The following is a 26,996-nucleotide window of genomic DNA, read 5'->3' as shown; positions in this document are numbered from 1 at the left end:
AACCAACGATTTTGAAATGGCGTTCCATGGGAACATTTTGCACTAGTCTCGTGATGGAACAATTTACGATTGGAACTGGAACAATTTACAGTACACAGAACGTACACAATGAGTACTGAGTTATGATTTTTCAAAAATGAGTGAAATTTGAAGAAAAAAATCAATTTTGATGAATTTTAGTTTTTGATCAACAATATCTTCCGATTGTTACCATTTAGATGTATAATTCAAAATCCCTCTGTGCTCTACAATCTGAGATCAGGTAGAGCGCTCTATCTCATATAAATTTCCAGGTACACCTGACAACAATGCTTTATTGCTGTTATTGTGAAGAACACCTAATTATCATCATCAATCATCATCACCAACCACATTGTCCTCACATTGATATCTAGCACAATAACATAACATGAACTTAATGTTATAAATATAAAGAAAACTATTTTTCTTTATAATATTTATATTACAAGTAGCCCTAAACAGAAAAGAGATAAATAAGTTCATGTTCTATGAGAATCAACCGTTAGATGCACTTCATTTCAGTATTTCCTAGTGGAGAGGCGCGCTTAAGGACACTTCAAGGAACAAAATTTCAAACACTTATAACTTTTGACACAATGCTCAGATTTCATCGTACTACATCTCGGCTCGTCAAGGCAGTTTAAAATCTTGCATCATAAGTCAAAAATTGAAAATTTAATGTTGAGTGTACTTAAGCCCATATTCCAATACACAAAAAATGGTAAATTTCTATATTCAATTTATATGTTATTACTTCATAAGTTTATTTGTTACTGTTTTTAACCAGTTTTTGTCAATTTCTTTTGTTTTTCTCTCAGGTTCTAACGTGGATAAGAGATCACGAGCAATTTGTAAGCCAATGGATACAACCGGTATTCAATGAACTTGGAATGACTGTAGATGCTAGGGTAAGTTATTTTATCAATGCTACCATCAATCAATTTTTTTCATTTGTTTGTTCTGTATTAAAATTTATTATTAATTTATAATTTGAAAAAGTACTAAAGTAAAGCATCACATTACTTCTTCATATATTATAATCAATATACAATATCTATCGTGTAATATGTAATGTCACATCCACTTCCCATAATAGGTGGCTTCATTAATATCAAGTAATTAAGAATATCGCTAATAACCACATATAATAATAGAATCTCGAACGGATGTAATTTTCTTATGAGATATTTTTATGTCTAGTAAATGCTCTTGTATTACTATTTAATCTCTTATGCTATTATCATATAACATTAGTATCTCATATATGAAGACTTTTTTTAAATTTATGAAAAAATACTAAAATCTTGGAATCTCTAATAGATTTCCATATTCAGGCCCGGTTTCAAGGACACATAGTGCCATTTTAAACGGATTCTCAGTTTAAACTCGATAAAATCCATATCAAGTATCGTTTGTTAAAATGTGTTTCATTTTGAGATTACACCAACAGCTGCTTCAATTCATAATTAATAATTATTATTAAACGAAAATCCAAATTAAATGCTGTACTTCACCCGAAGACTTCTGCTACTGCAAATATTGACAACAGGGTAAACAGCTAGATGGAAATTCGATGAGCGGTACTATTCAAAAATTATTTGTCAGCCCGGGAATCGAACCCAGTACCTCCTAATTGCCGGTCAGGAATGCTTACCCTTACACCAAACTGACAATCTCTGGATAGCAGCGCTAATTTATACGAAGCCATAGCGGCCAGCCAGTCTAGAGATGGAAATTACTGAGATATTGCAATTATTCAAATGCTAATGAATTAATATTTATTATTAAACGAAAATTCAAATTAAATGCTGTACTTTTTTCCATCTAGCTGTTTACCCTGTTGTCAATATTTGCAGTAGCAGAAGTCTTCGGGGTGAAGTACAGCATTTAATTTGGATTTTCGTTTAATAATAATTATTAATTCAATAGCATTTGAATAATTGCAATATCTCAGTAGAGAGATATCTAGATCTAGAGATATAGAGATATAGATCTAGAGATCTAGAGATATAGATCTAGATCAAGATCTAGAGATCTAGATATATAGATCTAGAGATATCCATCTCTAGACTGCTTCAATTCAGTTTAAGCTTTCACAGTGTAAACCGGTCCTTATGAGATCTGATTGACTATTAAACCTATATACTTAATAAGAGTTCTAGAAACCGAGCCATACTGATACTATATTCGTGTAGTTTCATTATCTTTGTATCAATTTACAATATTTCTACTAAATTTTAATTCTCGTTTTAAAGGTGGAGTTCATCAGAGGGCTAGTGCAGCTTACTCTGGAGAAACTAGACTCAGATCTGCCGTCGCTCCAGTACGATGATGCCCTGTTCTCGCACGCTGTCGACGAAACGCTCGGATTTGACAAAGAGCTCAAGGAGTCGTTCAGTTATCCCGAGGGTCTGCCTTCTGCCGTCACCATTCTCACACAAGCGCAGATATTCCTACGTTGGACGCATCTCGAGAAAAAGTGTTAGTATTCGTTTGATTTTGTAGTGCAGCAGGGAAAAATATATAATACTAGCCGTCAGGCTCGCTTCGCTCGCCATATCCGTCTAGCCAGGAGCTCCGCCCCCCTGGACCCCCGACTGGATCGTCCAAAAATGAGATCAGCGGGCTCGCTTCGCTCGCCTGCATGCAGACCTCAGCGGAACCTCTGTACCGAATTCTGGACCCCCGACTGGACTGTCCAAAAATGAGATCAGCGGACTCGCTTCGCTCGCCTGCATGTAGACCTCAGGGGAACCTCTGTACCGAATTTGAACGTATTATGTCAATTTGATCTCGAAAAACACCTGTTACTATATCGGCGTATCTTTGCCAAACAAAATTCTTCCACCTCAGCTAAACCTGTGTACTGAATTTTTTTAATATATTTCCATCAATTATTGAAAAAGGTGAGGAAACGCAGAAAAGCTGAGAAAACACTAATTTTGGCTAACTGGATAAATAATTGGTATTTAGGAGGTCCTGGATAAATGCATTTCAGTCTTCAACTTGGTGCCAACCTAACAAAGTCAACTCAACTTAATGTCAACCTGACAAAATTTTTAATTTAGTTACCAGAACAACTGCTTCGAAGGGGTACTCTCTCTAGATTATAGTTCTATATTAACATATGGTATGGACATTTGAATAAAATTATAATTTCAATATATTGGAATAAGAAGAATATACATGCTAAAAGAACTTTAAACCCTTAAAAACCACCCTTAGAGTTGAAATATCGCTAAAAGATTTTTTAGTGCTCATCTAAAGGGCCAACTGAACATACCTACCAAATTTGAACGTTTTTGCTCCGGTAGATTTTTAGTTCTGCGAGTGAGTGAGTCAGTCAGACAGTCAGTGAGTGAGTGCCATTTCGCTTTATATATATATATATATATATATATATATATATATATATATATATTATAAAGAAGAAGATAGAATAGAAAGATAGACCTTCTCCCCTTAGGTAAATATAAAATAGAAAAATAGATCTTCGGCAGTCACCATTCTCACACAAGAGCTAATATGTCTACGGTGGACACATCTCGAGATAAAAGTGTCAGAATTTTATCATATTCATTAAATAGCAATAGGGCAGCAAAAGCAATAGGAAACAAGAAGTACAGTAATGTTTATTCGCCATAAACAACATACCAACCTTTTACAGCTACCTCCAACCTTCTACCTTAATTTTGCTTCCATTTTGCATTTGAATGTAATATAATGATCTACCAATTTTTTTAGAGTACGCTTGGAATAATTCATAGTTCTTAAGGCTTATGTAAAGGTAGTAGATAGATATAGCGGCTTATGTAGCTGTTGAGATACTCGTCTCTTGGTCTCTTGTGATACAACTTATAAATAACTGCTTTATTGACTTCAAAATACAAGTTGATTTCTTTGACGAAATATTTTGACGTGACAACGTCTTATAAATTGGTTTGCCGGGTGACACTTCAAGAAACTGCGTTAGGCTCCGCGTTATGCGCTCACAATGAGAGCGTTCGTTTCGGTTCACTGTCGTCTTGAAAGAGCACGAATAGGAGCAGTGGCGAGCAACGCAGCAGCACCAGCAACCCGAAGGCATTCACCTGGAGAGAGAGTGAAACGGAGCAGTCAACCTGCGCAGGCGCCGCAAGCAATCTCCTGCGACTGCGCCACTACTTCCCAGGCTTTCAACGTTCAGTACACCGATGGAGACTGATAATATCGTGCCATCAACGTCTGCCATACCTTTCGCTGTGCCACACACACCCCATAACGCCAAAAAAATAAAAATAAATTCGTATGGCTTTTGTTGGTGGGGAGTTCCCTTTCGGGAATGTTCCACCGCCTGAATATATAATTTAAGCCGTCAATGGGCCTTACGACTGTCATACTTCAGCCGGGACCGACAGTTTAACGTGCCCATCCGATAACACGGGAGTGATCTGGTTAAAAAAACTTTTGGTAATGAGAGGGGAACGCCAAAGCGCAACAATAATAATTTGTTTAACTTGAAAAAATGGGCGCGACTTGCTATGTAAAAAATTGAATCGAGCACAGTTAGCCCGCCTAAGAGCGAGAGAGAGAGAGAGAGAGAGAGAGAGAGAGAGAGAGAGAGAGAGAGATAGGCATACACACCAGTTCATATCTTGCGTTTCTATTTCGCTTAGGCGCCTGCATGTGTAAAGGTAAAAATAAAATTTTGTTGATATGAAATCCAGTGCGAGATTCTTTGTATAAATAAATGTTTTAAATTGTTACTATTATTTCATCCTTCTTCCTACTATACGAATGAATATTCACATTAAAATTATTTTACCACTCAAAGTCGTTGTCACATAAAACTTTTGCCCGTATACCGACTTTACAGGCAACCATGCAATTTTTTTCAAGTAAGAATATAATTGATTTAATTAAATTTAGAAGTATTTCTAAATTTGAAGTCTGTGTTTTTTGTTTGTTTTGGATTGTGAATTGTAGTGTAACTCAGAAATTTGAAACTGACATTTTATAACCAGCTACATTTGGACTTTTGTATTTATTAGAATTGGAGACGTTTTGGGCGTCAGCATGTAGTACAAATAATTGTTGTAAAATTTAAGTAAATGAACTAATCAATTTGTTTTATTAAAATAGTTGCCCGAGAGAAAATGGACGCTATGTTGAATTCGGAGACGGCGTGGCAACCATTCAGTGGGACGGAGGAGGATCTCCTCAAAGTGACGGAGATAGGAGAGGCTTTCTTGACCCTTCTTAGCACAGTCACTGATCGCTACCAAAACTTACCTCAGCCTGGACATAGGTATGTATAGGAGTGGCCGTAGTCGAGTGGATTAAACGCTGGCTTTATAATTCGGAGACCCGGGTTCGAGACCCGGCCCCGGCAAGATTTTTTCTCGAACCACTTCCATGTTTCCGATGGCCACTGGATCTTCAAAATCACGGCCATATTAATTTATTCTATCAAACACATTACAATATTGGAAAGAAAAACAAGGGCAAGATTTTTTCTCGACAAGACAATACCATGATCAGACAAGCTTAGTCATAATACTTCACATTGTTGCTTATGACGCAACTCACACTGATTAGTCATTGCAATTAGACATGATGTCTTCATAAGCAACTATGTGAAGTATTGTAACTAAACGTGACTAGTATTTTCTTGACTAACCGGTGTACGTACAGCCTAAAGGTATGTTTTCGAGTACATCAGTCATTAGTATCTATTTAGCCAACCTCGCCAACAATAATTTGATCAACCATTTTGTGTGGGACTATGTAAGGTACGGTGTAAATAGAGGCCTGTCACTAGCACAATTTCAAATCTCTATATATAAAAATGAATGTCTGTTTGTGTGTTAGTTTGTTAGTTAGTTTGTTTGTTCCCTATAGACTCGAAAACTACTTGAAAGAACGGCATGAAACTTTGGAAATATGTTGTGTGAATATTGAGTATGTTTTCTGACCAGAAATTTTTATAGGGGGGCTAATAATAGTTATATAATAATCCATTTTATAGAGCTATGTTTTCGAAATTGTCGGCCGAGCGGCTAACGTAGAACGGGAAGATAATCATTATTCAAGATAATGTTGTGATAATATGATTTAGCAACTAAACTTACCAGCTGTAATAAACACATCACTCTGTGATAAAATTGTTTACTGGTATTAAAACGGTAGTTTTAAGCACATAGGAAGTCCGTATTGAGATGTAAATGAAAATATTGATTGTAAATAAATAAATTTCATGATTCACCAAATAAATTCAAGTGTTACATGAGATACATTGACTTTTAGGTGGTACGAAGTTCGCCGGGTAAGCTAGTAAGTACATATCTTTGACCAATATCTAATGATTAATATGACTCACTATTACTAAGGCAGTGTATGGTATCGGTTGCAGGTTACAATTCTTGGATCTACAGCTGGAGCTGATTGATGATCTGCGAGTTAGGCTGATCCAGCTGCTGCATTCAGAGCGCAGCAATCCGTTTGACTCCAATCTGACCGCCATCTTGAACACGGCCTTCTACATTATGACCGCCCTTGAAGAATGGGGTACCACTCCTGTAAGTATTCTCGTACATGATATAATCAATTAATCTATAAAATAGAATATTATAGTACCCTTTGAAATTGATAAAATAATTTGATTGAGAATACAAATTATAAATTAGTCATTTTATTCAGTATGGATAACTAACACCTTCACAACTACTCAGAAATTATATAATTTTGTAATTATTTTATTAATTTCACAGGGTACTATAATTCTATTTCATAAATAAAAGAAAGTAGCCCTGAGTTCATACATTTTGAGATCAATAAATCATTTTTGAATATTATTTTTGGGAGTTTTCAACTAGAATCTAGTTTTGAACTGAAGTTGTCATCAATCACATCCACTAAATCCATTAGTTCTTTCTTCCATTTTTTGAATACAGTATCTATCCTTGTCACTTATTAGACTAAACAGATAGCTCTTTCCTTTTCCTACAAATCTTATCCTCCTTCTACAAAATTAAAGTCTAATTTTCAATAAAAAAATACACAAACTAGAATTTTTTTCTTCCATTTTTGGAATACAGTATCTATCCTTGTCTCTCATTAGACTCAACAGATAGCTCTATCCTTTTCCTACAAATCTTATCCTCCTTCTACAAAATTAAAGTCTAATTTTCAATAAAAAAATACACAAACTAATGTGCGAGATAAATTACTTTTAACATGAAGAGGAGAAACCCATTTCTCCCTCCACAGTTTGTAGCATAGTCACAGATGGACATCCTGCGCACAATTGGATGCGCCGTGTCATTTCGCTTCAGGTTCTTGTGATGAACACATCTCCGTAACATACACAAACATATCACTTTGGAACATTGCCATTGGTGGTGAGCGAAGCGTTACAAAGCTCTCTCACACAGACACAAAAGAAGGAGAATGCTGCTAGGTAGTGGGAGAGATTAGTGGAGGATAGAGCATCGGACCTCTCCGTCTTTGAGAAAGAGCCGTGTTAAAAGAAATTTATCTCGCACTTTATAGAAATTCTGTAGATTAGAAACTGAAACATAATATATGCTATGTGGCGCTGGTTGTCTCTCTTGATACCCTTTCTGAAAAAGAACACCTAAAGGTCTAAACTTCACCGTTTCATGTGACAACATTGTAGTAGTACCTCAACTTTCGCATATTTCATCATATTTCTTCACTCAATATTATTGTAGAACTCTTTAGTCTGTAGGTCGAAATAATTCATCGTGTTATTTTACTGCTACTGGTAATTTTTTAACGCTAGAACGGAAGTTGCATTTTGTTTTGTTAAACACATTAATGAAGGAATCTGAATCTGAATACTGTGCTGTTCTTAACACTCAGAGCTCACTGTTCTCTCTCACCCGGCCAAAACAGTAATAATTGACAGTAATCGGCTTGTAAAGTTAACAAATATCGGCTTGAAATTTGGAACATAAATGATCTATAGTCTATACCATGGGATATCTTCTTATGCTATCCTTTCTCTATACCATCAGCTATAAATTTGTTCTAACCCTATCATATTTATATGATCTGTAATAGTATTTTTGTCATAGCCATTCAATTTCAGCTGTTTTACATCCATGAAATCAAGCCGGTAAACAGCTGATTGTAGAACAAATAAACATATGATTCTCATTACAGCATACTATACTGTAATAAAATCATATGTTTTCTTTACAGTCGAGTATGCTCCCTACTTCCGATTTTGGAACAGCAGAACTGGTACAAAAACTGTCTTTTAGCGCTCCAGGTGGAAGTTTTGTCAACTACAATCAAGAAATTCCTGATTCGAAACTTGTAAACTAGGTTATGTTTATAGAATGCATGTAGTAATGTCAGCACATGCAGGTAATTTTTTCTGTTTCTCAATTATTATGACAAAAAATAGTGTAAGTTACTTGGACGTGAATGTTTTTTGCAGTGCTCGAATGAAATTCTAGTCTCGGCTAACGCCTCGACTAGAAACATCATCCTCACCTGCAAAACGGCCCTTCCCGTCCTTGTGACTTAAGATACTATCTATATATATATTTTATATATATAAAAGCGAAATGGCACTCACTCACTGACTGACTGACTCACTCACTCACTCACTCACTCGCATAACTAAAAATCTACCGGACCAAAAACGTTCAAATTTGGTAGGTATGTTCAGTTGGCCCTTTAGAGGCGCACTAACAAATCTTTTGGCAATATTATAACTCTAAGGGTTGTTTTTAAGGGTTTAAAGTTCGTCTTTTAGCATGTATATTCTCCTTCTCCCAATCTCTTAATATTATAATTGAAATTTCCATATCATATGTTACTATAGAACTATAATCTAGATAGAGTACCTCTTCGAAACAGTTGTTAACTGGCAACTAAATTAATAATTTTGTCAGGTTGGCATTAAGTTGAGTTGATTTTGTTAGGTTAGCACCAAGTTGAAGATTTAAATGCATTTATCACGGAAAAATTGATTGGGCACTGCTACTTCAATCCTGGGAATATTATATTACTAGCCGTCAGGCTCGCTTCGCTTGCCATATCCGTTTAGCCAGACGTTTAGTCTGGACCCCCGACTGGATTGTCCTAATATAATATGATAAAAATGAAAAATGCAGGCGAGCGAAGCGAGCCTGCTGATCTCATTCTTGGACGATCCAGTCGGGGGTCCAGGGGGCGGAGCCCCCTGGTTAGACAGATATGGCGAGCAAAGCGAGCCTGACGGCTAGTTACAAATATATTAGTGAATGTTCGAATGATTTTTGTTGACAGCATTTCCTGATGTTGCAACACTACAAATGTCAGCTGGAAACAGTTGGAAAGACAGACCTGACTAAAGTGCAGGTTGCTGCAATGCAACATGGATCGGTGTTCGAGGGGAGCATCCAGCTGCTGAATCGGATCGTCGATGACCTTTTGGATACAGTTTGCGAAGCAGTCATGCTTGAAACGAAGGCTAGAAGTCGTGGCTACAGGCGAGATAGGTATGTCACTTCATGATTGATTGATTGAGTACTTTATTCATGTAGATTACAAATATCGGGGACCGAGCTTCACTATGGAGTACAAAAGCATAAAAAATGTATTACGAAAGAAGAAATTATAATAACATTCATACAAAAATGTTCTATCTAATCACAGTAAATTGAGATTAATTCCAAAAGGGAAAGCAAAAATTTCCCTCACAAAGGCCCAGTTATACAAACGCCAGTTAGATTTTAATCCTGATTAACTCTACGTGAACCAAATCAGAGAAAACCATTTCAAAAATATGGATCTACTGGAATTAATCAGGATTGAGAATAACCCGGCTTTTTTGCAACCGGCACTAAGTACCTGATTAAATGATTAAAAAAGTTCAACAGCTGAATCATAATTTTGACAACAGTCCACCACACATGAACTCACTCACTCACTTCCATCACCAACAGAAGACGAAATAATTATTATCAGCTGTTTTTCCAAGGATGATTAATAATTATCTTTTTAATGTTCTTCAGCGAGTTTTCCAAGGGATGAGACCTAGTTCAATCGAATCGTTATATTATAAACCTACTATGTTCTGAATTTCGTGAGAATCGTTAGAGCCGTCTTCGAGATCCGGTGAAATCCAAACATATAAAAATCTAAACATCTTAATATCTAAACATAAAAACAGAAGTTGCTCGTTTAATAGTATAGGATATACGTATACTGTCTTATACACTTAAGGTGCGTACAAAATTACGCGCCGCAAACACAAGCTATTTACTTTTCATCAGCTGATCATAGATGTATTTGTTCAGAAACGGTAAAGCCGGGTTTTCGTTTGTGCGTAAATGCCGTCGTCGACCACGACAGGGTGAGGATCTCAGATTGGGTAGATTTCAATTTGTTTAAATAACCTAAAATATTATGTTTTAATGGGGGAGGTTGAGTTCATACCTTATTATACTTTTAAATGGCAATATGTTGATATTATTAGAAATGTTTGATTCTTGAATAATAAACACAAATAATGAAAAGTTATTTGATCAGCTGTTTTAGCCCTCTTGAAATTTGGACAATATGAATGTCAACAATGCTTGTCGTCGTCGACTGCGGAAGCTTACGCACAAACGAAAATGCACCTTAAGTTACAGATAAGATATAAAAGCTTGACATCAGCTGATTAAAAAATTACTCGTGTTCGCGGCGCGTAAATCTGTACGCACCTTTCTATTCAATAGTTTACAATACAGCAAAGTCTTAGATGAATTTTACATAATATAAACTGAAAAATGGTTATTGGACTGTATAACATAGTATAATCAACTGTATGATTTGTTGTATAATCATAGAGAAAAGATAGAAAATGCAGATATCCCATGGTATAGGTCGTTCATGTCCCAAATTTTAAAGCAGATTCTTTTTAACTCAAGTCAATTACTGTCTATTGTAACTGTTTAGGCTGGGTGAGAGTGTAGGAACGGTGCAGTAGGAGAGACTACCAGCGTCACATAACTTCTCGAAATGAACTGCTAGGACTATCGGTTTGAGTTTATTCCATGGTATAGATTGTCTATGTTCCAAATTTCCAGCAGATGTTTTGGTGACTCAAGCCGATTACAGCCGACTACTGTCAATTATTACTGTTAAGGCCGGGTGAGAGTGCAAGAACGGCACAGTGTGAGATACTACCAGCGACACAGAGCTTCACGAAAAATAACAATTGACTATCAATTCATTAATTCAAGCCATCCAAATTCAAAATTTATAGCTTTAATGTTTATTTTGGACTAAAATTTTATACGTGAAATTCTAACCTTATCTTGGACTTTGTCTCATAGAAATTTGGAAGAAAAATAGCACAAGGCCTACCTTATTATTTCATCTTTCAATGTTACATCTTTCAATGTCAAAATTACATTAGTGTCATTTGCATTGTACATAAATAAATAAATAAAACTATAAAGCCTAGGGTTTTAGTTGAAGTGGATATCCAATGGTATAGATCATTTATGTCCGAAATCCCAAGCCGATTACTATCTATTATTACTGTTTGGGGCTGGGTGAAAGTATAAAAACGGCACAGTGTTAGAGACTACCAGCGTCACAGAGCTTCACGAACAATAACTACTCGGACTATCGGCTTGAGTTAACAGTGAAAATTGGAACATAAACGCCCTATACTATGGGATATCTTCTTATGCTATCTTTTCTCTATGGTCTAATCCTTGTATTCCTCAAATCATTGGAAGTGAAGTGTAACCTATATTTTGGAAATTGATATTACTGTTTATAAAATTTGGCACCTAAGCTGCGTTTACACCAAAGTTATTAAAAAAATGTTTATTTTTCCGTCCTTATAGATTCTATTAGATTGAAACGGAACTTGGCAAACACATATGCACAACATGTGTATGATAAGTTATGTTCAATCTAATATAATCTATAAGGACGGAGAAATAAACGTTTTGTTAATAACTTTGGTGTAAACGCAGCTTAACGGTTCTGGGCAAAGCCTGTTTGCTCTCGCCCATTCATTACTAGAGGATTTATACTGAATAAGAATACAAAATATTGTCCAACCACAGATTTATCAAGAAATTGAAATACTGGTTTCAGTTGTTACACCATTTTCAATATCTGGCAAACTGAGAGTTTGATAATGGTGTAACAACCGAGACTGGTATCTCGATTTTTTATATAAGTTGGACAATATTCAGTTATTTTATTCAGTATGGATAACAACCACATCCTAATCACCATACAACTACTCAGAAAGTATGTGATTTGCGATGATTGATAAACAAATCATATTCTGAGATCTAGTCGATTGAAGTTTAAAAAACTTCCATTCCAATTTGATGTAGAGATATTGCAGATTCAAAATCTAAGACATTGGGCCATATGAATAAAGTTGAGCATTTGCTTATACTTCTAAAATATGGAGCATTTGCTTCATGTTCTATGAATAAACGTGAGCAAAACCTTTTGCTCATGCTCATCAAAAAAATAGTTTGAGCATTTGCTCAAAAGTAAAAGCTTTTGCTCAAAATTGTATGAATAAACTAGAGCATTTGCTCAACTTTTGAAGCAAATGCTTCAAAAAAGGTGAGTCTAGTCTAGAGCAGCTTATCACCTTTTGCTCATAGTAAAATGGCTCAACTAATTCGTATGAGGAAGAGGAAACTATATCAGATACGATCACAACCAATAGTTGAGAACTATGAAACTCTTTTTAGATTCAACCATGATGCATATCACCATTATCCCTACAAAAGAATAAATACATAGATAGCCATCTACCTGTTATAAAGATAGCCATCACAAAATAGGAAATAGGTATTTAAGAAGATGAGAGTGTAGACGATTATAAGAAGGCTATTGATATTACAAGAATATGCTGAAGATTATTATAGAGATGACATTTTTTCACGCTATTATTTCAAAATTCTAAACTCAACCAACCTAAAACTCTATTCATAAATAGAAAACAGAGCAGACGACGCAAACACAAGCGGCGCACCCTATTTGCATATTTAGCGCTTCCGTGAGCTATAAAAACAAACTAAGGCTACAAAAGCGAATCAGCTGATGAAAAATCTCTAAAATACGTGAGCATTTGCTCCAGAGTTCAGGAGCATAAGGTAAGAGTAAAAGGTAAAGCTTATTCATATAAAAATGAGCAAATGCTTTTGCTTCTACCTTTTGCTCATGAGCAAAACCTTATGCTCCATGCTCTTGCTCATGAGCATTTGCTCTGGTTTTATTCATATGGGCTTATATCACGGTATTTGAATCTGAGTGCAATAACCAAGGTCTTTCAAGCAAATACAAGAGTTGCAACTATGATGAAGAAAAACGAGAAGTTATTAAGAGAGTCATAACCATCATAGTTACAATACTAGAAACCAGATAGTTAATCTTCAGTACCCGCAACACAGAACCGCAAGCTTAGAGAAAGGGCCACATTATAGCGGATTAAGAGCTTATAACTCTCTTCCTATTGAAATAAAATGTATTGAGAGCCCAAAAAGGTTTAAAAATGTAATAAAAGCTAAATTTATCGATGCATCTTCGTACAGTGTAGATGAAAGCTTCAACTGTTGGCGCATGTAGGTATTTTTTGCTAGCATATATTTTCAACTACTTTGTATGTTCTGATTTTCTTCTTTTTTCTCTATTTTATGATTACTTTTTTTTGAGTATTGTACTCAATACTTTTTGACGTGTCATATACTATCAAGCTTTGCTTGATTATGTAGTGTTACATGACGAAAATTAAACTAAACTAAACTAGTTCCAAATCCACGTTCATATTCATTTATGAGATCAAACACATTACAATATTGGAAAGGAAAAATAAGTTAGACTCAGTTCATTAAACTGTCCAAATTATTATTGTGATTTCAGTTGGTTTGCAATGAGATATATGCTATATCTAATGGCTGACAAATCTAAAGCTCTAGTATTGTTAAGCTGTATTATTTTTTCTCATAATTTGTAAATATTGTGAATTGGATTGAATAAAATTTGAATTTGAATTTGACAAGGATAGCTAACCTGTTAATCAGTTGCCTACTTAACGTGATTTCGCTTTAGAACTGTATTCTATCTAGAAGATTTTTGAAAGATTTATTGATGTAATTTCAGATGGTTTGCAATGAGCAGTCCCCATGATGAAGTCTCGCCCCAAGTCACCCCCTCTGCCTGCCCCATGTTCCAAGTGCTTGCTTTCAAACTGCATCAGCTGGAACAGTTACTCTCTCACTCACTCTTCACTGCAGCCTGGAAGAAGATCGCTACCCAACTGAATACTGTGAGTACTTATCAGTTATTTTACACCAAGCCGGACTTAATAACCGCTCCGACCGAATGGTTTGGATTTAACTGTTGCTGTGTTCGGTCCCTTTATGTGGAATTATATCTATTCATTTATACAATACTAGTAGTTCTGTGAACAGTAGACCTCGCGCAGATTTAACTGTTGCTGTATTTGGTCCCTTTATGTGGAATTATATCTATTCATTTATACAATACTAGTAGTTCTGTGAACAGTAGACCTCGCGCAGATTTAATTGTTGCTGTGTTCGGTCCCTTTATGTGAATGATATTTATTCATTTATACATTGATATATACAATACTAGTAGTCCTGTGAACAGTAGACCTCGCGCAGATTCAACTGTTGCTGTATTTGGTCCCTTTATGTGAATGATATCTATTCATTTATACATTGATATATACACTACTAGTAGTTCTGTGAACAGTAGACCTCGCGCAGTTAAAAACCACAGCCTCCTCTAATACTGTCCATCAGAGTGAATTATGTCCTCTCCTGACGTGTCGGCGAGATATCGGTGTGTGAACAACTAATGGATGTTTGGTTTGTTGCACAGACAATAATTTGTTGTAACCAACTAAGCTACTATCATCAAAAGCTTACCGAGTTGTAACCAAATAAATAATTGGTAACTTTGATGATTTCAGTTTATTTTGGAAGAACTGATTCTGGAGAACACATTCAACGAGGGTGGGGCGGCTCAATTGCAGTTGGATATGACTCGTAATCTATTTTCCGCTCTTCCGGCAGTACACACAAAATCCTGATGTTTACTTCAGTCAGTAAGTACCTTACTATTATTTATCATATTCTATTTTCGTTCAGATTTAGTGTCTGTCCTAAGAACTCTAAGGGCCGGTTTTCGAGCTCGAGATTTAGCTAAGTTCCAGACTTTAACGTCGAGCGCTTAGCTCTAGGGACAAACTAATTCCGCTAGATCGCTCCAGCTGTACTATTCACTTGCTGCCCGAGCATAGCAGGCGTAAAACCGTGATTTAACGGTACACATACGAGCGGCTATTATTGTGTCTATAAAAGAAGTTTAAGCATCAACTTTAATCATCAAGAACAGCGCTACAAGTTTGCTATGAATTTGAAGTCTATAGAACGAACATTGAATGTGAAAAAGGAGTTTAAAAATGCATGAAAATTTGATTTTTTTCAGATTTTCAAAAACAAAGTTGACATAATTTTTGCTATATTGAAGAGGAGACTTGCATATTTTTCTCAAATTTTTCTGAGCAGTAGTTTTTGTAGGGTATGTGTACCATCTGCCTCAAAAAAGTGACTTTTGAAGCCCTATTGTTAGCTAACAGAAGCTGATAAAAATATTTCATTCGCATAGATTATGTCCTAAGAACCTGTCCAATAAGAAAAAAGAAGAAGAAAAACCTGATTAGAAAAAGAAAAAAAATATTGAATGCACAACCTTAAACAGCTGAAGTCAGAAAATTGGCTTTCCGAAACGGGGCGTAGTCGTAGCTTTTATTTATTCTACTTATTTATTTATCAGAGCAAACAATAAAATAGTCGGAAAAGAAAAAACAAGCTATTTCCCAAAACATCTTCAATTTCCTAATTTTGTCTTAAATTGTCCAAATATCATGTATGTTATGTAGGTTAATATAATGAGTTATGATAATCTATATTTTCTCATTTCTATAATTGGAAACGTTTATCCTTGACGATATGAAACATTCCTAAATAATTCAAAATAGCTGAAACTTTACACTATTTTCTCTTTATTTTATTTTGTGTTCAATTTTCTAGTTTTTTACTTTCCTTGCCCTATTACCTACCATAGGTAAGGAAAGTATTGCTTTCCGAAAAAAATTAAGGTACCCCAATTTCTAAATTTCTATACGTTTTAAGGTCCCCTGAGTCAAAAAAGTGGTTTTGGGTATTGGTCTGTATGTATGTATGTATTTATTTATATATATATATATTTATTTATAATATATATATATATATATATATATTATATATATATATATATGTGTGTGTGTGTGTGTGTGTGTGTGTTGTGTGTGTGTGTGTGTGGTGTGTGTGTGTGTGTGTGGTGGTGTGTGTGTGTGTGTGTGTGTGTGTGTGTGGTGTGTGTGTGTGTTGTGGTGTGTGTGTGTGTGGTGTGTGTGTGTGTGTGTGTGTGTGTGTGGTGTTGTGTGTGTGTGTGTGTGTGGTGTGTGTGTGTGTGTGTGTGTGTGTGTGTGTGGTGTGTGTGTGTGTGTGTGTGTGGTGTGTGTGTGTGTGTGTGTGTGTGTGTGTGGTGTGTGTGTGTGTTGTGTGTGTGTGTGTGTGTGGTGTGTGTGTGTGTGTGTGTGTGTGTGTGTGTGTGTGTGTGTGTGGGTGTGTGTGTGGTGTGTGTGTGTGTGTGTGTGTGGTGTGTGTGTGTGTGTGTGGTGTGGTGTGTGTGGTGTGGTGTGTGTGTGTGTGTGGTGTGTGTGGTGTGTGGTGGTGTGTGTGTGTGTGTGTGTGTGTGTGTGTGTGTGTGTGTGTGTGTGTGTGGTGTGTGTGTGTGGTGTGTGTGTGTGTGGTGTGTGTGTGTGTGTGTGTGTGTGTGTGTGTGTGGTGTGTGTGTGTGTGCACGATATCTCATCTCCCAATAAACGGAATGACTTGAAATTTGGAACTCAAGATCCTTACACTATAAGGATCCGACACGAACAATTTCGATCAAATGCGATTCAAGATGCGATTTTCGGCTAAAATGGCGAAAATGTTGTCAAAAACAGGGTTTTTCGTGATTTTCTCAGAAATGGCTCCAACGATTTTGATCAAATTTATACCTTAAATAGTCATTGATAAGCTATATCAACTGCCACAAGTCCCATATCTGTAAAAATTTCAGGAGCTCCGCCCCATCTATGCAAAGTTTGATTTTAGATTCCCAATTATCAGGCTTCAGATACAGTTTAAACAAAAAATTTCAAGTGGAAAATATTGAGCATGAAAATCTCTACAATAAATGTTCAGTAACATTTTCATCTAAAATTGAAAATAAGCTTGATATTCGAGAAAATAAGATTATTTAATTGCAAACTGTTGGCAACTGTTGATTTGATTAAATCATTCACTATGAAGTGATAGCAGACCTTGAGATGCGCGGGAACACTAGCGTCAGTTGATCAATTCTCATAACGGCAAGGAAAGTTGTGTGAGTGCACCACACCAGATTTTTTATTTTTTGAAATTTAATTTAAACGTTGACTGCGACTACGCCCCGTTTCGGAAAGCTAATTTTCTGACTCCAGCTGTTTAAAGTCAAGAACTTAGCTAAATCCCGAGCTCGGAAACCGGTTTTAAGGAACTCCTCGATAATTGAAATCAGGCAACATAAATCATTACAGTATTAAGGCGGAGTTCCACATACCTATAGTGATAATTCTCACATTATAATGGCAGTATTTGATTGAAATTGGTGTTGCTATCCTTGTCTATCATTCGACAAAGCAGATAGCGCTGTCCTTTTCCAGCTCTGCAACGCTACCAATCGTTTATTAACAATGTAGGAATATAATAAATTAATTGAGAAAATATTTTATCACAATCATGAAGTTTATTATTCAATCATTGAAAAATTATATTTTTGACGAATAAAATATAGGGCTAATTGATTATTTCAAACGAGAATAAACAGTTGCTGTTACATAAGATATACCAGTATCAACTATTCTCTATAGAAGGAGTTGCAAGGCAGAGAATCGGCAACGCTGTTCCCCTATCTTTCTCCACTGCCATTATTACGTGGACCTCATTATGTTACGTTCCGATCCGACCTATCATCCGACTTTCTGTGGTAGAACAGGTCAAATGACGGACAGGTGAGTCTTGCCGCAATCAAGTTTGTTCTCTTACGGTCGACCGCTTGTATGATCGGAGTAGGATCGGAACGTTGCATAACAGGTGTGTTATAAGCCTGACAAGTGTCTCCTCGGCTTTATTCGCTTAGATTTAATGTACTGGGGTTGGTCAGGGAGGTATGGATGATTTGAAATAATAGTTACACACTCATTTTTAAACGAAACTCAAAATTTATTTTTCCTACAGATACCCTGAAAAGTGACCATTTCTGCACTGATTGCAGGCCACAAAGATTCACTTTTCCGCACTAGTGCGCAAAGTGAGTACTTTTCGTACTCCAGATTTGCAGCATGACAACGCAAAATAGTTGGTAGGTTATTATGGAGCACCAGTGCAGCAAAATCAAAATTTAAGTTGGCAACTGTGACTGTGGGTCTAGCACGTTATAATAGTCTTGAGGTGGTGGACTGTGGTGGATGACAGCCACAAGCCATTCAAGCACACAACATACTACATTCTATTTAAAATATATTAAGGTTTTTATTAATAACAGCATCACAAACACAAACATGTGATGCATTTCAGGCAATTTCACCCATAATTACCCACTTTTCATATTCAATGGTAACTGTAGGAAAAATTTAATGTGAAATACGTGCGCAAAGTTCCTCTGCTGCATTCAACAAACCATTCCGCCCTCGCCTACGGCTCGGGCGTAAACGTTTCTTTCGGTGCAGCAAACTGTCACTTTGCGCACTAGTTGCACAAATAACTATTTTCAGTGTGTACCTTGGATGTTGCTATTATAAAAATTAATGAGGAACAAATTGAAACATTGATTATGTACGAAAAATAACATCTGTTAATGCTGTCCGTTTTTGTCCATACACTCCTGTAGACGTTGTGAGAAGTTGTCATTACTTCTCTGAAGCATTGCATGTGGTACCGCTCGAATTTCGTGTGTTATTGTTCCACTCAGTGCTTCAAGGGTTTGTGGTTTGTTTATTTATACACGTGCTTTATGGTAGCCCCATCAAAAAAATAGTCACAAGGAAAAAATAGTCACAAGGTGACTGGTCCGGTGACCGAGGAGGCCACTCCACATCTCCATGCTACGAAATGAGGCGTCCAGGGAAGGTCTGCCTTAGAAATTCCATAGCTGCTCTCGATGTATGGAATGTCGCCTCATCTTGTTGAAACCATACAGTTTTTGTGTAGTTGAGAAGTTGATAATGTAATAATTATTCATATTGAATGAAAAATACTAAGAAATTGTCAAAAAACCACAGATTTATTGATACTTAGAAAGACCGGTTTCGGTTATTACACCATTGTCGATCTCTGATAAACTGTTTAGACTGTTTATCAAAAAATAAAGATTTAGATTCAAAAATTTAAAGATTTATTGATACTTAGAAAGACCGGTTTCGGTTATTACACCATTGTCAATCTCTGCTAAACTGTTTAGACTGTTTATCAGAGATTGACAATGGTGTAATAACCGAAACCAGTCTTTCTAAGTATCAATAAATCTGTGGTTTTTTGACAATTTCGTAGTCTTTTTCATTCAATAAGAAACCATACAGTATTGACGTTGATACGTCGTTTTCTCAATTGTGGCAGAAAAATTCACGCAGTATAGTTAGGTAACGATCCGTATTGACAGTGACGGTTAGACCGTTTTCTCGAAAAAAGTAAGGGTAAATAATTAGTTTTATGGGACTACCTAAAAGCACGTGTATAAATAAACAAACCACAAATCCTTGAGGCCCTGAGTGGAACAATAACACTGGAAATTCCAACGGTACCACTTGCAATGCTTCAGAGCAGTATGGACAACTTCTCACAACGTCTACAGGAGTGTATGGATAAAAACGGAAAGCATTTAACAGATGTTATTTTTCGTACATAATCTATGTTTTAATTTTTTCCTCTTCAATTTTTGCAATGGCAACATCCAAGGTACACACTAAAAAAATAAATTTTGAGTTTAGTTTGAAAATGAGTTTGCAACTGTTATTTCAAATCATCCATACCTCCCTGCCCAACCCTGTACTTTAAATAAACAATAAAAAAACTATCAAGTACACTTAATTTCATTTCAACACTACTAGTCTCAACTCTTCAAGAACCATTTCAAAGTGTATGTCTAAAGCTGCGTACAGCCTTGAGCGTCACGAACACGGGTATTTCGCTTTTCCATCAGCTGATGCTAAGCTTATTATATCTGTGTCTCTATTTTTAAAGGAGCATTTTATAGTGTTGACGAGTTTTTTGATAATAGAACCTTACAATAGTATAAGAAATTACTCATACTATAAATGATTGATGTAGTGGCCTACTATATGGCATATATCCATTTTATTTATTTATCCATTTATACAATAAATAATCATCAAAGTGATAGGGAGAGGAAAAATAAGGCAACCTTGTGATATTCATCTCCCAAATTTAGATAACACATAGTCCAAAATAGGTTGAAGCAGAGTTCACACCAGAGTTATTAACAAAATGTTGATAACTTAATCCTTATAGATTCTATTAGATTGAACGGAACTTGACAAACACATATGTTCATCAAGTGTATGATACGTTATGTTCAATCTAATAGAATCTATAAGGATTAAGTTAGGTATTATCATTTTGTTAATAATTTTGGTGTAAACGCAGCTTTAGTCTTGTAGTTCTTCAATTCACAAAATTTTCAGTCCTCAAGTATTTTCACAGAGTAGATTTTCAATTTAGATGCTTCAAAACTAAACATAGAACAAATAATATGTTATATCAAATCAAATCAATTTATTCCTCTTTATAAATACACATTACAAAAAATTATAGGAAATTTTCATTATAGGAATATGTTTTGATATATTTTAACTATACACTATTCGATACAATCAACTTTTTGTACAACAATGTGTAAATATAGAATTTGATTTGATTTGATTTGATCTTATACGGGCTACACACTGGTGTCGCAAGACACGCGTCTCAAGACGCATGTCGTGTCTTATCAAATTTCATGAGACATGCATGTCTTTTGCATGTCTCTGTCGCATGTCTTGTGATTTTCGGTTGTTACAAAGCTGTATTACAGACTGAGCATGAGCAGTGACAAAGAGTGCTCAGTGCTGGCAGTAGACAGTGGCTAGAGCGCATGCGCGGAGTGATGTCTCGCGCGACATGTGTCGCATGGGAACCGGCTAACCGGTTCCGTGCGTCACCTGTCCGATACACAGGCGATGCCTCGAACATCAGTCGCAAGCAGTGAGTAAGCTCTGATTCTACAACACAGGTTGGTTTCATATGCGACATGAGATTTGTCGTAGACATGATGTCGTCTACGACACCAGTGTGTAGCCCGCCTTCAGTTTATTTACAAATACAGTTATAAACAGCTGATGAAAAGCGAAATGCGTGTGTACGTGTCACAAACGTATGTGCGTTGCTCAACACAAAGCAGTGTTATGGTTTCACCAACCTTGGTCAATGCATTTGAACATGGTTAAAGTCTATCAGCTGGTCATTTTCATTCATTCATTTATTCTTTAATTGTATAAAATAATATAATCATAATACAATATTATGACATTGGAGGAAAAACTAGGCTGAGCCTGTACTATTTCTCTCCAAAAATTTTGATAAAACGTTAATGTTGTCCAAAAGATAAGGTTATGTAATCACAAACTGCTTAGTCACTTGATTTTCGGTCCAAGAATGATGATTTAAAATTTTTAATTTGAAGGTTGATTTTATACTCTAAATAAATAACAGAATGTATCACAATAAATTAGAAACTTTAGAAATATTGCACTTATTTAAAAAATTTGAATACAAAATCAAAAACCTACTCTCTATTTATCAATTCAAATCAGAAATAATTCGTTCCACCAACACCAGTTAAGTTTAACCACGGTCAAACTAATGGTTAAGTTTGACTGCCGCCGAACGGGCGATCAAATTATTTGAACACGGTCAAAAGACTGGTTCGATCAATTTCCTTGCTTGTTTGTAGGTTACCATATGTTTTTGACGCAATGAAAAATTTCAAAGTTTTTAGTGCGATTGAATTTATTTATTTACTAGCCGTCAGGCTCGCTTCGCTCGCCATATCCGTCTAGCAAGGGGGCTCCGCCCCCTGGACCCCCGGCTGGATCGTCCAAGAATGAGATCAGCAGGCTCGCTTCGCTCGCCTGCATTTTTCATTTGGGCATTTTTATCATATGTTAGGACAATCCAGTCGGGGGTCCAGACTGAACGGCTGGCTAAACGGATATGGCGAGCGAAGCGAGCCTGACTGCTAGTAATATAATATTCCCAGGATTGAAGTAGCAGTGCCTAATCAATTTGTCCGCGATAAATGCATTTAAATCTCCAACTTGGTGCCAACCTAACAAAGTCAACTCAACCGTCAACTAACAATGGGGGTCCAGACTAAACGTCTGGCTAAACGGATATGGCGAGCGAAGCGAGCCTGACGGCTAGTAATATAATATTCCCAGGATTGAAGTAGCAGTGCCCAATCAATTTTTCCGCGATAAATGCATTTAAATCTTCAACTTGGTGCCAACCTAATATAGTCAACTCAACTTAATGCCAACCTGACAAAATTATTAATTTAGTTGCCAGTTAACAACTGTTTCGAAGAGGTACTCTATCTAGATTATAGTTCTATAGTAACATATGATATGGAAATTTCAATTATAATTAAGCGATTGGGAGAAGAAGAATATACATGCTAAAAGACGAACTTTAAACCCTTAAAAACAACCCTTAGAGTTAAAATATTGCCAAAAGATTTCTTAGTGCGCCTCTAAAGGGCCAACTGAACATACCTACCAAATTTGAACGTTTTTGGTCCGGTAGATTTTTAGTTATGCGAGTGAGTGAGTGAGTGAGTGAGTGAGTGAGTGAGTGAGTCAGTCAGTCAGTGAGTGAGTGCCATTTCGCTTTTATATATATAGATTACATTTCCAACGGTATACACAAATTTCAAAAGAATACAATAGTAACAAGATCAACAAAAATAACAAGACAAATATAAATATAAATATGAGATACATAACATAAAGTCAAATAAGTAACTTAGCAGTTCAGAAGTATAACAACTATAATAACAGTAATATGAATGAAATGTACAAATATGCATTAGAAACTATCAGCGCAAAATTTAGTTGTAGTAAGTTATTTATTAGGTTTGTTCTCGGAATCTTTTAATTAGTAAATTATTATAGTATAGAATATAAAGGAAGATTTTGAAAATATTTGCTTTACTATTTTATTACACAGTAGGCCTATATTATTCAATCCTTATATCAACCTTGCCGCTTCATATCTCATTAGAATTGGAATGTCAAAAATGATGGTGATTTGTAAATTCTTTGTACGAAAGTATTCAATTCAAATTTGAAATATTATTTTAAATTAATGTAGATGTGTGACTGTACAAAACGTCTGTGCCAGGGGCGTATATAAGAAGGGGGCCCAGGAGGCCTGCCCCGAAATAATGAATATGAAGAAAAATCAGTACAGTAATTACAGAAAAAAAGTACAGTAATCTGAATTTTTGACGGCCTGACGGTAAAGTAAAAAGAGCATTCAGCGCAAATTACCCTCTGAATATGAACAGCGAAACTGATATTGAGTATCATGGGGTGTTACTATATTACAGAATTTAATTTGGATTTTCGTTTAATAATAATTATTAATTCATTAGCATTTGAGAAATTGCAATATCTCAGTAATATCTATCCATAAAAATCATATGTAGCCAATAGCAAGCCAGCAAACATGTTGGCCAACTTCAGAAAAGTACAGCTACAAGAGTTGACCATGTTCAAATTTGACCGACGGAGTTTTGATCAATCCCTAGGTTGGTGGAACATATGTTTGAACGAGTGATCAAATTTTGACCATGGTCTAATTGACCATGGCTAGGCTATATTTGATCGAGGTTGGTGAAACCGGGCATTAATCTACTTTACTTTTTGCAGAGTAAACGAAGCGTGTACGTTGTTGACAATGAAGCCATTGCCATCTGAATTTCTGCGCAACATTAAACCGTCCAAGGTGGATCTTTTGAAGATCCATTTGAAAGCTCTTACCGACCACCAGGCATGTGATGTTCTTAGGAGGCGTGTCGAGCTCGCTCTTGACGTCATTTGAAATTCACAATCTCTTGTATATTTTTAGAAATTAATCAAATTTTATATTTTAAAATGGTTATTTATATTATTTGTCGAATCAATTACGTAAAAACTAATTCAAATCTATTTATTCCACACTCATAACTACATATACGTACATGAATCAAACAGAGCTCAACATGACAATACAATCCAACCAAAGTGTAATAATAATAAACGGTAAGTGAAAAAACCACTGGCATAAGATGACTCTTGTTCGCCTGTGGGAGTAGGAGATGAAATTATAATACGCTTAACCTGATTTAAATTGATTTATCACAGAAGTAATTATTTCTACAGAATAGTAAATTATGAAACAAAGAATCGAAACAAAATTCACAACAAAAAAAAAAATTGAAAAATTCTCTCGAGTAACTTAATATACTATATAACTATGGTAATCTCTTATTCATAGATATAGTGATCCATAAATTCAGTGTAAACAGGGTATATAGAACGCATTTCATGGTAAATGGGAAGAGGGAAAAATCATAATAATTCTTATAAATAAAAAATTCTGGCAAATCGTAATTCCCATACGAAAAAAATCACAAAATATTCAAATTGGAATAAAAATTCTGGCAAATCGAAAATTAAATGGAATGTTTTATTGGCAGGAAAAAAATACAACATCTTAGAAATACTTAATAGAAGCGATACAAATTTGACAACATGGGAAAATACTATTACAAAATAAAATGAAATGCCAATTGAGTATTTGCATTTCGAGGTACTAGACCTGTTTGAGATGGTATTATAAAAATTGATTACAAAACTAGCGCTAAAAATGTTGAGTATACTACTGAAAAAGTTCTGTATATTTCACAAAAAAGTATATAAATAGAAAATAAAAAAATAGATCTTCTGCTGTCACCATTCTAACACAAGCGCAAATATGTCTTCGGTGGACGAATTTCTGATTTAGGCTCAGTTATACAAGGGCCTGTTCAATTTTAATTATGATTAAATGCCACGAGGAGACGAGAGCCAATCAGATTTCGTGCAACCGGGTGTTAGAATGTTTATACAGTATTTCGCAAACGGTTAAGAATAAACAAAATCTGACTATATGTTTGTGTTCTTTGCTCAAAATAGCATACTATACACACAGTTTGAGCTATTTTTTCTAATGAGCTAATTTTTCGCTGAAAACCATGAAAAAAATAAAATTCTCGTTGAAAATTCTCGTGGATGCTAATATTTGTAGATGAATTTGACGAGTTTGACATTAGATTTTCGAAATTCGAACCCGTTCAGATGTTATTCAAATATGTATTTATTAGTTAGAAAAGGAAGAATTGCAAATCTTGAAATTTCTGTAGGGAAATTTTTTTACGGTTGGGAATTACAGAAAACTTACAAAATATTCGTGTTCCTCGCTTCAAATAGAATATTCTAGCACAGTACGAGAAATTTCAATTTTCAACCGAATCTCTTAGATACCTACTCATGTTTTGCCCTTGAAAGAAGCAACATGGTTTTCCTCATTTTTTAGTGAAAATAAAAGTATCTCAAATTCGCTGAAACTTTTCCTGCTTATGCTTTTTCAAGCAGGGATCATTAATCTGCCATCAGAATTGTGAAATTTACAACCGTTTAGAAGGACAATTCAAATTTTTCACAACCGCTAAACACAGAGTTTCATATAAATATACAATAATTAAACCTGGGAAAGGTTCTGATAGATTGAAATGAAATACACAAGATGATTTTATTTTCAAAGCAGTGTTTTACTGAATCTCACTGAAACTGTAATAATCTTGTTCATTCTTACAGTAATCCATAATACCATAGAAAACAATAGCGTAAACAGATATCCCATGGTATAGGGAATTTATGTCGCAACTTTTACTGTTATCTCAAGCCGATTACTGTCGATTATTGTCAATTTTTACTGTTTTGTTGGGGTGATAGTGTTTGAACGGCACAATTTGAGAGACTACCAGCGTCACACAGCTGCATAGGAAAGAACTACGTGAACTATCGGCTTGGGATAACAGTAAAAGTTGCGACATAAATGCCCTATACCATGGGATATCTACTTATGCTATCGTTTCTCTATGATAATACTGTCATCGGATATTTCCACACAAATTAAGCATGAGAATACAATAAAAATAATCTGTTTTAATAACAGATCAGTGAGATATTCAACCTTACTGAATTTTACTGAAACACTAATAATCTTGTTCATTCTTATAGTAATTCATAATACAGGTAGTGGTTATTATTTCCCAACACAAATTAAACATCAGAATACAGTGAAAATAGTCATTTTTTATAATAGATCAGTGCGATTTTAAACCTTGATAGGAACAATTAATGATGAATTTTGATTGGGCTTTTGATAGATGTGAAAATAATATGCACAATACATAATCTTGTTTATTCTGTTAGTAATTCATAATGAGAATGAACAGTTGCTATTACATCAGATAAACCAGTATCAACTATTTTCTATAGAATGAGTTGCAAGGCAGAGACTCGGCATCGCTGTTCCCTTATCTTTCTCCACTGCCATTCTAACGTGGACCTCACTATAGAGAAGGATAGCGCTGTCTGCTTTGTCGAATGATAGACAAGGATAGCAACATCAATGTGTTGTATCGTGGATCTCACTACAGGATACTGATTAAAGGTCAATATTGAACATAGATGATGACTTTGAAGCTGT

At 35.4% G+C, this 26,996-nt stretch overlaps 1 protein-coding gene across 1 annotated transcript in view; it reads left to right on the top strand.

Moving 5' to 3' along the window:
* LOC111064194 (RAD50-interacting protein 1) overlaps positions 1-24,371 on the top strand; it is a 41,669-nt gene extending 17,298 nt beyond the window's left edge. The window contains exons 6-13 of the mRNA XM_039433808.1: positions 840-929; positions 2,277-2,502; positions 5,143-5,308; positions 6,413-6,578; positions 9,304-9,515; positions 14,149-14,314; positions 14,984-15,118; positions 24,131-24,371. Of these exons, the coding sequence (XP_039289742.1) occupies positions 840-929; positions 2,277-2,502; positions 5,143-5,308; positions 6,413-6,578; positions 9,304-9,515; positions 14,149-14,314; positions 14,984-15,103 (1,146 nt within the window). The 3' untranslated portion in view covers positions 15,104-15,118; positions 24,131-24,371. The remainder of the gene's footprint in view (positions 1-839; positions 930-2,276; positions 2,503-5,142; positions 5,309-6,412; positions 6,579-9,303; positions 9,516-14,148; positions 14,315-14,983; positions 15,119-24,130) is intronic.
* The last annotated feature ends 2,625 nt before the right edge of the window (positions 24,372-26,996 follow it).

This window comes from Nilaparvata lugens, chromosome 8 (genome assembly GCF_014356525.2).
Source record: "Nilaparvata lugens isolate BPH chromosome 8, ASM1435652v1, whole genome shotgun sequence".
In the NCBI taxonomy this organism is placed as follows: Eukaryota; Metazoa; Arthropoda; class Insecta; order Hemiptera; family Delphacidae; genus Nilaparvata; species Nilaparvata lugens.
This window is presented reverse-complemented; position numbering and strand designations above follow the sequence as displayed.